This window comes from Manis javanica, chromosome 1 (genome assembly GCF_040802235.1).
Source record: "Manis javanica isolate MJ-LG chromosome 1, MJ_LKY, whole genome shotgun sequence".
NCBI lineage: Eukaryota > Metazoa > Chordata > Mammalia > Pholidota > Manidae > Manis > Manis javanica.
In genome coordinates, this window is record NC_133156.1 from 138,182,555 (window position 1) to 138,195,255 (window position 12,701).

At 35.9% G+C, this 12,701-nt stretch overlaps 1 protein-coding gene across 3 annotated transcripts in view; it reads left to right on the forward strand.

The window, feature by feature from the left end:
- RETREG1 (reticulophagy regulator 1) overlaps window positions 1-11,804 on the forward strand; it is a 131,914-nt gene extending 120,110 nt beyond the window's left edge. For all 3 annotated transcript variants that reach the window (XM_037025174.2, XM_073237688.1, XM_017653589.3), the window contains 6 exons: window positions 334-460; window positions 2,620-2,704; window positions 4,608-4,745; window positions 5,557-5,621; window positions 5,862-5,988; window positions 7,968-11,804. In XM_037025174.2, the coding sequence (XP_036881069.2) occupies window positions 334-460; window positions 2,620-2,704; window positions 4,608-4,745; window positions 5,557-5,621; window positions 5,862-5,988; window positions 7,968-8,461 (1,036 nt within the window). In that variant the 3' untranslated portion in view covers window positions 8,462-11,804. The remainder of the gene's footprint in view (window positions 1-333; window positions 461-2,619; window positions 2,705-4,607; window positions 4,746-5,556; window positions 5,622-5,861; window positions 5,989-7,967) is intronic.
- Window positions 11,805-12,701: the final 897 nt, after the last annotated feature.

Here is a 12,701-nt window from a genome sequence, read left to right on the forward strand (position 1 = left end):
CCAAGTCCTAATGGGAAACTACTGCTGATTCAGATTTTAGTATAAAGGTGACTTCTTCAGAGAAGATGTCCCAACGCTGCCACCCTACGCTTGCCCTTCAGCTTACTCTTTGTTGTGATTGGAAGACTGTGCAGCTAGTTGTCTGGCTTGGATCTCTTCTCTTGGCATGTGAGCTTTGGAAGACAGTTATTTGGCTTTTCCCCCTCTGAATTCACAGGGCTTTTCCAGAAAGTGTTTCCAGTGGTAGGTGCTCAATAAACATTTGCTGAGGCAATGAACATTGAAAGAATCATCCAAAGTTCAGTTAAAATTTTTTTCTTTTTCTCTTTTTAGCTGGGAAGTCATCAATTCCAAACCAGATGAAAGACCCAGGCTCAGCCACTGTATTACAGAATCATGGATGAATTTCAGCATATTTCTCCAGGAAATGTCTCTTTTTAAACAGCAGAGCCCTGGCAAGGCAAGTTTTCCACTACAGGAGAATTACTGTGTGTGCTTGAAAATGTGCAGTTAACTTGGAAACAAATGAATTAACCTATTCCATCAGCTTATAATTCTCTAATTCTGCATATAATATACTAGGAACACATACCATAAAAGCCGATGTTAGCAAGGTTCAGAAATGTTAATGTGTTGGCACTAGAAAATTCTCAACTTTGTGTTTTGAAACTGGGTTGCTTTCCTATTTTGTATGTATTTATCTAGTTTATTAACTAAAATGAGTAGTGATAGTCTTGTAAGCCAGATCAAGGAGGAAAAAAAGTCTTACTAAGAATTTCAGTTTATATTATTTAGGCTGGTTCTGAAGTCAGAGGAGGATGAGATGGGTCCCCCTTTCAGTCTAAAATATGGAGATTCTTGTATGATTTATTTAAGAAAAGAAACCTTTGGCAAAAAATATTCCTACTGATTATATAAATGGAATGAGTAGTTTTCCAATTAGAATGAAAACCCATGAGGAGAAGAGTCCAAAGTAATTTGAAAAGGATTGCGTGAAGGGCACACACATTTGTAGTGTTTTTACATGTATAGGCAGCTTCCACTGTGATCTTTAGCATGGGCAAAGTATAGAACCATAGCCAGACTCTCTCCCTTCCAGTGTTCCAGTCATGTTTCTTGAATGTCCATCTGTAGTTGGAAGAAATGAGCCCAGGAATGTTGGCATTTAAAGTCCCTCTCATTGTGCCATGCACAGACAAGCTCTTCAATAGTATTGAATATAGAACTGTGCTTGGACACGTTTTGAGCATATTGAAGTGGCAACACTGTATGTAGATGGATTTTTAAAAAATCACTGAAGGCGATTTTTCTAATAGATATCCACATGGGGGGGGGGAGGAGGAGTTGCATTTTTTATGCCTACTTTACTGGAATGATGAAACACATTTTTGGAAGATTCTGAACCTGAAACTTCTGCACTGGATTACAGTGACATACCCATCAGTCAAGCTTAAGATGATGCTACAAATTTAGTGGACAGTATGAAATCCCTTTGCAAAACTGAATTCTGGATGTATAGTACTGCTTTTGTAGACCTATTTGTTCTTTCAACTTTTATGGTCTTTCCTCTTCCATTTAATTCTAAGTAGACTTACATATTCTTAAAGGACTCCTGCTGTTTCAGAAACAGCTCTTAATTTTGTTCCACAAGTTCATCTATTCTCCATTTGACTGGTTAATTAGCCTTGTGCCAAAGAATAAGAAATCAAAGTTAATCTGAATTGTAGTCACCCCCCTAGCTGTTTCTCTTAATCAGTTATTGACCAGAGTTATGTATCCTTTCCTTAGGTGTGTCCTTTTAAATCCCTTAGTGAATTTTCTTTGCCTATCTGTATTATGTAAAAACATAATTTAAAGATAAGGTAAAAGAAAATAGTTTATTTTTAAGACTAGACTGTGAAAAACAAGGGAGAATTTATGGGAGAATTTTTCTGTCTTGATGCTTAAAATTTCTTTAAACAGCCAAGACTATTTTGGCCACAGCTGACAGAGAGAGGGATAATAATCACAGTTCATTAGGAACTTCATTTTATTCACAGTTGGTTTCTAGGTGACTTAGGAGTGGGATCAATTTGAGGGATGGATATGATAAGGAAGAGGATAGTAATGGCCAGCAGATCTATCCCAGCAGTTTATCACTGTGTGAATTACCATTACATTCCTGTAAATGCCTCTAATTTCTGTAAATGTTTTACTTTGTTTCTGAATTTCAATGGGTCTTATAGAAGTGGTTTCAACTTGCAGCTTTGATTACCAGGCTGCATTATTTTCTGTAAGTGATCCTGAGTAAAACAAATTTCTAGGGACACATTATCCTTCAGTTTTTTCAATCTAGCAGTAATGTCACGACAGGCATGATTAATATGAGACATTTTGTGTGCCGAAAATTAGCTTCTGGATCCTCAGAATGATTATTACTAAGTGTTAAATAGTTACTTAAAGCTGGTTGAACACAGCAGTCATTATTAGTCAGATCTAAATGCAAAAGAACACTGTTTGAAAGACATTTGCTGTAACAGGATAGATTGCATATAGATAAATAATTTGTGTGTGCATCCTGTGCTCTAAAATGTCTTAGTGTTATGCATAACTGTCACACGTTATTTCTGTTATTTCTAGTTTTGTCTCCTGGTCTGCAGTGTGTGCACATTTTTTACAATCCTGGGAAGTTACATTCCCGGGGTTATACTCAGCTATCTACTGTGTAAGTATTATAGAGCATTTGGCTAATTTATGTGATGCATAAGGAATCATTTAATGGTCAAGAAGATCTACGATTGTTTGGAAAAGGAGGAATGAGTTCTAAACTATAAAGCAAGTTGATTATACTTTAATTTCCCGATGTACAAAGTTTATCCTTTTCCTAGAGACTTGTTTGTATTTAAAAATTGGAAAGCTAGTTATAAGGCACAGTTACAAGTAATTAATTTTATTTTAAATCATGTCAGTAAAACTATAAATGAGCTATACTCCCCACCCCCACTGATAATCTTTTCTCATATACATGTTCTGAGGCTCAAAAACATAGTTAAAAATATAATGAGATACCATTACCAGAATGACTAAAATTAAAAATACTGACCCTATCAAGTATTAGCAAGGATATGAAGCAACTGGTGTACTCACAATCTGTTGGTGGGTAAGTAGAATGGTACAACCTCTTTGCATAATAATTTGGCAGTTTCTTAAAAACTACTATATGACCCAGCCATTCCACATCTAGGTATTTTACCCAAGAGAAAATGTCTACACAAAGACTTGTACATGAATGTTCATAGTAAATTTATTTATAGTAGCCAAAATTGGTACACAATCCATGTGTCCATCAACAGATGTATGGGTAAACAAATGGTGGTATATCCACACAATGGATTACTATGGAGCACTAAAAATTTGATATATGCAACAATCTGGCTAAATCTCAAAATAATTAGGTTGAGTGGGAGAAGCCAGGTAGAAAAGAATATATATTGTATGATTCCATTTATATATATTCAAACTAATCTTTTGTGATAAAGCACATTAAGTGTTTGCCTGGGGATAAGGTGGGTGGGATTAGGGAAAAGCAGGAGAAAAGGATTAATAGAAACATGAGGAAAGTTTTGGGGGTGATACACTGACTATCTTGTTTGTGGTGATTGGTTTCTTGTATGCATATGTCAAAATTTATTAAATTGTACAATTTAAATATGTACAATTTATTGCATATCAACTATAACTTAAAAAATGCTGTAAAAAAGAAAAAAATGAAGATCTGGGACTGCCACCTTTACATGGGTCAGGCACCCTCCACTTAAATGACCCTCATATTTCCCTATATTTCTTACCCCAACTTTTAAAATGTATGTACACCTCCTTGGCTTCTAGAGATATTTGAGTTTGCAACTCCTGTATAAAAGGTAAATGGGTACATTTCCTAACAACCACAAAGACATAAACATTAAGGAACATAATATATTCACTGTGTCAATCTTTATTTCTTTTTGAATACGTAATGCATAACGCAAATGACAGAAGGTTGGAGCTCAAATCCGTTCTCCCAACCAGAACTCATACAGAATATCAGCCCTTGATCTGCCTTGTTTAGGAGGTAAAGGGGAAGAGAAATGGGGAAGGAGACTTTAGTATGGGCAAGGCATTATTCAGATGGTTTGTGCTTATCTCATTTTTTCTTCACAAAACTCCAAGAGGTAATGGTATTATCCCGATATTACTGATAAGGGGCTAATAGATAATAATAAGTTTTCTATGGTGAAATGGCTATTTAACAATAAGCAGAGTTGAGATTTTAATACAGGACTGTTGTCTGGAAAGTATGTAATCTCTGTAACTTTTGAGGCTGGAAGAATTGAAGGAATGGAGTTGATTTAATTGCAAGTCTTTGAAAACAATGACTGTAAGCATGGTGTGTGTGTGTGTGTGTGCAAGAGAAAATGTTTTCATTTTCATTCACAGGGAAAATAGAAATTATAAACTTATTTCACAGAGGCATTTCCCCAAGAGAAAACTACTTGTCAGTAAAGTAACTGAAATATTTTTGTGAAGTACCAAGATGTAACCTTTAGAAAGTTCATGTTACCTACACCCTCTTCCTTCTTGTATTTCAGTGCTGTGTGCATTTTTGTGTCCACTGTTTAAGTGTAATGATATAGGACAAAAAATATACAGCAAAATCAAGTCAGTTCTGCTGAAACTAGATTTTGGAATTGGAGAATATATTAATCAGAAGAAACGTGAAAGATCTGGTAGGTAAAGTTTGAATCTTAGATTCCACACATGAAATGAGACATCAGCTGGCTATTTATTATGAAATCACTTTGAACACATTCCAGGTGCTTTTTAGCCTTTTTACTACATATTGTTTAATAACAGAAGCTAATCCCCCCAAAGTAACATAGCCATTTACTATTTAGGCTTTTATTCCTTTTTCAACCATTTCAACCAACATGAAATCGACTTTTTAATCCAAATTGTCAAGGGATGGAAAAAAGGATTCCACAATTCTGTATTTGCTATTTATGATTTACTTTGTTAAAATTGTTTTATTTTGGGGGTGGACTATTGCAAATAAAAAATGACACAGGTAGGGCTAAAAGTGTGGGAGTCATATAAGAGGGGATTGAACAAAACGGGAAAGAGAAGAAAATAGAGGAAAAACAAATGTAATCATTTTTCACTTTTTTACTTGGCCTATCACTTTATAGATTCTCAAGCAAGTTCAGAATCACCTGGAGAGATTTTTAAAGCATACACTGCTGGGCATTACTCCAGATTTTCTGATCCCGTTCATCTAGGGTAGGGCTTGAGAATTTACTGCTCTAAAAAGTTCCTGTCAGCCATGTTGATGCTACTCGTTCAGGGACTGATATAGACCATTTCTCTTAGAAGTCAAACTTTTGCAAATATGTGGAGCTTGTTATGTGCAAAAGTTTAATCATATGGAAGCATTGGAGAATATAAGGACTGTGGGGTAAGGGCAGAACTGAATAATGAATAAAATATACTATGCTTAAGCCATCCAAGAAACTGAAAGCTTCTAAATTTTTTTCTCAACAGACGCAGATAAAGACAAAAGTCACAAAGATGACAGTGAATTAGACTTTTCAGCTCTTTGTCCTAAGGTATTTTTTTTGTTTACTTTTCAATGTGTTCTTGTGTGGTCTGACTGTAAATTTATTTACGTGCACTAAAGCTGAATGAGTTTCCTAATAGACTCCTATTTCTGTAAGATGACTGAACAATTTTGAAAGTAAAAAAACTCGTGGTTTTAACTGTTTGGACATTTTTGGTGTTAGTATGAAGTTTTCAAAATATTGCCCTCAGACATTTAAAATGTGCCCATGGTATTTATATTAACACAGATTAGCCTCACGGTTGCTGCCAAAGAGTTGTCTGTGTCTGACACAGACGTATCTGAGGTCTCCTGGACTGACAACGGGACCTTCAACCTTTCGGAAGGATACACTCCACAGACAGACACTTCTGATGGTATGATCACATTTCCAGATACTCTCGTTTCTTTTATTATGAGTGCATGCAAATCTATTTTACTCTGTCAACTCCTGAATGAATAAACAAAACATGGTGTATTTACACAATGAGTATCACGTGGCTGTAATAATAAATTACCGACTTGCTACAACAACGATGACCTTGAAAATGTTAAGCTAAGTGAAAGAAACCAGACACACAAGCCTGTATATGGTGGATCTCCCTTTATATGAAATGTCAGGAATAGGCAAATCCATGTAACTGAAAAGTAGAGATAGGTGTCTTCAAAGGGCTGGGGCAAGAGGGAATGGGGAGTGACTATCAATTAGTATGAGTTTCTTTTAGTAGTGATGGAAAGGTTCTAGAATTAGACAGTGGTGATGCTTGTACAGCTTTGTGGATATATTAAAAATCACTGAATTGTATACTTTAAGAGAGTAAATTTTATGGTAATGAATTATATCTCAAAAGCTATAATCTTTTAAAGAGTATGAGAAAAAAAAATCTAAACCAGTCAATGTCCAAATCTGTCTTTATTTTGAAAACGAGTAAATAATTGATAGTGAAAAAAATTAACTTCTGAAATGTTTGGTGGCATTGTTTATAGCAATAATGGGAGGAGGGGAAGAGAGAAGCTAATCCCATATAACCAGGGTGAGTCCTCATTAAAAAGGACTAATGCATGGAAAGCAGGCTCCCTTGAATCCAAAGCTAACTCCAAGGTTTCTCATGTTTTTCTTCAAATTTAGTTTAAAAAAAAAGAAAAAGAAAAGCTTTCTTGTTATTTATAATCAGGTTAAATATAATTTAACAAATTGAGAGACAACTCTTGGCCAGTAAATTAACTTTTACTAATATCATTAGATTATTTTAAGTCATTTTAGCCATGTACTGAAAATATAAGATTATAAAGGAGGATTAAGAATTATTTAATTTTACAAGCAAGAACCCACTTTCTTTTTAAAGTGGAAGGAAGGTGGCCATGCAGTGTTTGGAAGAAGACAGGTTAGAGATTGGGAGACCCAAGTGTAGTTGTGCCTTTGTCATTATCTAACTCTATGACCTTGAACAGGTGACATAATTTCTGTGGACCTCAATTTCCTCACCCCTAAAGTGTATTACAACAAGAGGATCACTGAAGTCCACTCAAGCTCAACAAGCTCTAAGTATCTACAAAACCTGGATAGCAAACACTTTGTTCTTGAGCATCCTATCTCGATTTACGCAACAAAAGGGGCATAAGAATCCAACCACATTAAAGCCTTTCATTAAATTCACTGCCTGACTACTAAGCTGACGTTGCTCTCAAATGTCCCAAATCTAAAGTGTTCCTATATATTCAAGGCACAAGTCTGGTTAAAATGGTATGGTTGATTTCAGCTGTATTTATGGAAAGCCAAATGTCTCCATAAGCCCCTAGGTTGAATATGGAATCAAAGGAGCAATCGCTTCTTTGAATACGTTGCTTTACACGAACACAGGTTACAGATACTCAAATAGGTCTCCACGAATAGAAATGCGAAGTCTGGATAATAGTTACTATTGCTGTACCAGGGTTAATGAAAACCTGCATGGAAAACAGTTTAGTTTGTGATCATAGGTATCCACACTGGCTAAAGCTAATTCCCTCCCCAGGAGCAGGGTGAAATTTTTGTAATTGTGAACATTTAAGCTCACTCAAAGCCTCTAGTTAACATTAGATAAGTTGAATATTGTCATTTCATATGCTGCTTCGTGCTTATGAGGAGAACTGAGGACCATGTAGAGGGTACCTGTAGCATTTGTACACACTTGTGTCCTGGTTTTGGGAGGGGTCTGCTATGTGATTAAGTTGATTTAAGTTGAACCAGGAGCCAGGTGAATGTTAAGTTTGCCCAGCAGGTTTGTATTAAAATCTGGTATCTTTTAGCAACTCTTTTATTTCAAATTCATTATGGTGCTTTTAAGCATGAACTTCTCTGTTGTACATCTCACAGATCTTGACCGACCTAGTGAGGAAGTTTTCTCTCGAGACCTTTCAGATTTTCCATCTCTAGAAAATGGCATGGGAACAAATGATGAAGATGAATTAAGCCTTGGCTTGCCCCCTGAGCTCAAGAGAAAAAAGGATCAGCTGGATGGTGCTCTCAGACCAGGCAGAGAGAGGCAGTCAGCAGCTGGTCTCACTCTTCCTCTGAGCAGTGACCAAACCTTTCACTTGATGAGCAACCTGGCTGGGAACGTCATCACAGCCGCAGTGACCGCTGCCATCAAAGACCAGTTAGAGAGTGTCCAGCCGGCTCTTTCCCAGGCCACGCCCAGCCCAGGAGAGGACACAGACACCGAAGAAGGTGATGACTTTGAACTACTTGACCAGTCAGAGCTCGATCAAATTGAGAGTGAATTGGGACTTTCACAAGACCAGGAATCAGAAGCCCAGCCAATTAAGAAGTCTTCAGGCTTCCTTTCAAATCTGCTCGGAAGCCATTAGTTTGAGAATCAACTTGCACAACAGAGCAGAGATAAAAACTACCAAAAAATTTCAAACTAGCAAAAAAAAAAAAAAAAAAAGGAAAAAGAAAAAAAATTTTTGAACTGTGAGCTTTACTGATTAGTTTTTTGTCTTACTTTTCCCTTCTGCAGTGAATTAATTGGATATATACCAGCTCATACTGATAGACTGACATTTCTGATAGTTATTTTTATGTAATAAGCATGGACATGAACTTTATATATATATATGCACATACTTTATATATATATATAAATACACATATACATACTGTATTGTCAGAGGTGAATATTAGAAGTTTTTAAAGCAAAAAGAAAACACCAAATTATTGAGATCCTCCTAAAATATTTATTTTTTCTTGACAATTTCTCAAGCATGCAAAAGTTTATTGTAACTCACTGAAATATTAACAATTTATTGTGAACACATGCTGTATCAGCCCATTTGTTCCTAATACTTGGAAATAATGAAAAATTTTGGTAGATTTGATGTAACAAGAATAATTATCAAGGTATTTTTATTTGGAGGACTTGAGAAATGCTATCAAAATTAATTTCCTGGAAAAAATATTTAAATATATGTAACGACTTCGGATAGGCTGATACATTTCCATGTTGTTTCTGCAGTTACAGACTTAGGCTTACTTGTAAATGGCATGCTCCATTGACTGCCAGCTCTAGTCTTGCAGTGGGTGGTATTAGCCCATAGAAAGCAAGTAATTATATATCACACAGACAGTGGTTTTGATGTAAACAGGGTTTGGACTGTGTTTTGTTGTTCAATGGTCATATATTTATAATAGGCATGTTTTGAGTGCAGACCTATTCTGCCTGCTCAGAGCCAGGTTAAATCTTTCTTTATCTTTCATATTATGTCATGGAAAAGTCTCTTAAAATTGTGAAACTAGATCCTGGTATGTTCTATGAGTGACATTGTCATCAGCAGTAGAGAAACAGTTAAGTGTTTTCGTAGTCTGTACAGACTCTGCTAAAGAGAAACTTGCTTAGCTTTAAAGTGTATTTATTTGCAATGAATCTAAATATGTAATCTGTTTCTTGTTGGGAAGGTAGAATATATTTTTCCTTTTAACTTTTTAGATCACCTTTAAATAACCAAATTTGACTTACATTTTTAACAAAGGACTAAAGAGCAGAAATCAAGCTAACTTGTTTTTGTGATACAAACTTTTAGTGTTGAGGGACCATGTCAGCAACTACCAACAATCTCTTCAATCATTAGGTACAGCTGGCATTTCTGCAGATGCACAGAGACATCTGAGACCCTCAGAAAGGAAGGATGATCCAGGAATATAGGAAATCTGTGGTCCCCTCCCTTCATTTTATCCCATTCCTTCTATTTCTAAAGACTAATTATAGGTAATCTGACATTTTAATGTAGCATCTATTATTTATTTTTTCTTTCTGAGGTATTAAAATATCTAGACTGAATTTTGCCAAATGTTAAAGGGAGAGGAGTTCCTGAGGACTTTATGTGACTGACTGGGCTTATATGTCATTAGTGTCTCATGACTGTGTTTTATATCCTTTATTGATACAAAGTGAGGCTGTGCCTTCATTATCTTGCCCATTTTGGTACAAATGGAAACCTGGTATTAGATCTATGAACTGTGTGGGTTTCAGAGGAATATACCTGAATTCTATTCAATGCGAGTTTCTGGACAGGAAGAAAAATACAGTCACATATTTATAAACTTGTTACCAGGATTCTTTTTTTTTTTCACGTGTATGTTTCTTCACTTAAAAAATATTCCTACCATGATGTAAAAAAGTTTAAAGGTCATTTCAACTTTTTCACTGAGGGGAAAACAAGAAGTTAAAGAATCCAAGTAATTAAAGAATGTGTTACAAGTCACTGGACAAGCTTATAAGAAGATAAAGAGTTGATGGTATGAACAATAAAGCTGGAATGAAATATGAACTATAAATAGCAGCTTGGGAGGGGAAGGTTGATAGGGTAAAAAAATGTGTTACCAACACTATGGAGGAGACATACCAGCTCTCTATGGGCAGTAACAACCACCATATATGTACTTCAGTAGTGTTTGTTCAAAAATATATATGATCACAAATTTGCACAATGCAAAAATGATATTCATAATTCAAACAAACAGGGAAGTTAAGGGTTTTTATTTTTGGGGGGAGGTGCATTATATAATCCTGTTGCTGGTTTTAAAATATAGTAACAATAAACTGTGAGATTGATCAGGTGTGGTGGCAGACTATATATACCTTACTGAGTATGAGAATGAGAGGCATTTCAAAGGTGAAGCATAGACTTTTTTAAATTATAGAGGAGCTGAAGAAAAATGTTTTGCTTTCTTCCTATAGAAAATGGTGAGAGCCATACAATGGAAATATCATATACTGGTCATGCATTTTGATCTGCTACCATAAAGCAGGGCTGCAGAAGTTCAGGGTTGCTTTTGGAAGGTTAATCCAGGTTTAAAGCAGTGCTTATATATTTTTATTCTAAAACATCTTTGCTTTTTTCTTACCTAAGAATCTTCAGAAGTGATTTTTTAAAAAAATGCCTCTCCCTACTTCAGCGACTATTAGGATAGGAAAAGAAACTTTGGTAATGTTTTGCAATTGGCAAACACTCTCAACATCTGTGAGGCTCTCATTCTTAGATTTGAAGCAAGTGTGACTTTCTTTTTAAAAAGTGGCAAAGGCCAGCATGCTACTGACTTGAGGCAAGGAGCAAATCTACATTTAAGAAAATAGATTTAAATGTGTTCCTTTTCTGTTTATCATTTAAGTTGATGTAGTTCTCTTCACTCTTCCAGCTATGTCAGTTATAACATAGGAAATTATTTTGAAAACCCTTACTGTGCTGCTGATGTCATAGGTCTTTTGAATCACGATGAAGTTGGAAAAGTCTCAGGCTATATTTTTGTGCTTTACTTCTCCATTTCCACTGCAGCATTTAAATTAGGATTAAATGTCAGAAATATATATGAGTTCTGGTTCTGATGTAATACCATGGCCCTAGGACACAATGTCAAAGTCACATAACATCCCCAAACGACCACCTCAGTTTCTCTAAACATAAAATTAGGAAGCTAATTTTTACTCTTCTTACTGTTCCACAAAGCATTTTCAGGGGGAAAAAGGCTATGTAAAACCAAGAGAGTGATTTTTTTTCCTGCCTATATTTCAAGTAAGCCATCTTTTTAAGCATTTAAAAAAAGTCAAGTACGTGCTTACAAGAAAACTGATTTTGTAAGTGGCCTCATAATCCAAGAAATGTTGTGGAATAAAAGGATGGAAAATGTTTTTAAAATGTCTGTTATTTCAGCTGATTCTGGACCATGTGTGAGGTTTTTTTGAGTGAGTCTCTTTTTTTTTTTACTTTGGTATCATTAATATACAATTACATGAGCAACATTGTAGTTATTAGATTCCCACCATTATTAAGTCCCCACCACATACCCCATTACAGTCACTGTCCATCAGCCTAGTTAGATGCTATAGAATCATTACTTGTCTTCTCTGTATCCTTCCCCATGTCGCCCTCCCCTGCATTATGTGTGCTAATACTAATGCTCCTTATTCCCCTTCTCCCTCCCTTCCCACCCTCTCCACCCTGTCCCTTTCCCTTTGGCAACTGTTAGTTCATTCTTGGGTTCTGTGAGTCTGCTGCTGTTTTGTTCCTTTAGTTTTTGCTTTGTTCTTGCTACACAGATGAGTGAAATCATTTGGCACTTGTCTTTCTCCACCTGGCTTATTTCACTGAGCATAATACCCTCTAACTCCATCCATGTTGTTGCAAATGGTAGGATTTGTTTTCTTCTTATGGCTGAATAATACTCTGTTGTGTATATGTATCACATCTTCTTTATGCATTCATCTACTGATGGACACTTAGGTTGCTTCCATTTCTTGGCTATTGTAAATAGTACTGCGATAAACATAGGGGTGCATAAGTCTTTTTGAGACTAGGAAACTGCATTCTTAGGGTAAAGGGAGTGGAATTCTTGGGTCAAATGGTATTTCTATTTTTAGTTTTTTGAGGAACCTCCATACTACTTCCCACAAAGGTTGAACCAGCAGTGTAGCAGGGCTCCCCCTTTCTCCGCATCCTCACCAGCATTTGTTGTTCCATGTGTGAGGTTTTTCACTAGTCCTTTTTAATGGTTCTAACCCTTGCTGGCTGTGGTACTCTGAGTAAGTCGTCTAACATCTCTGTACCTGTTTTC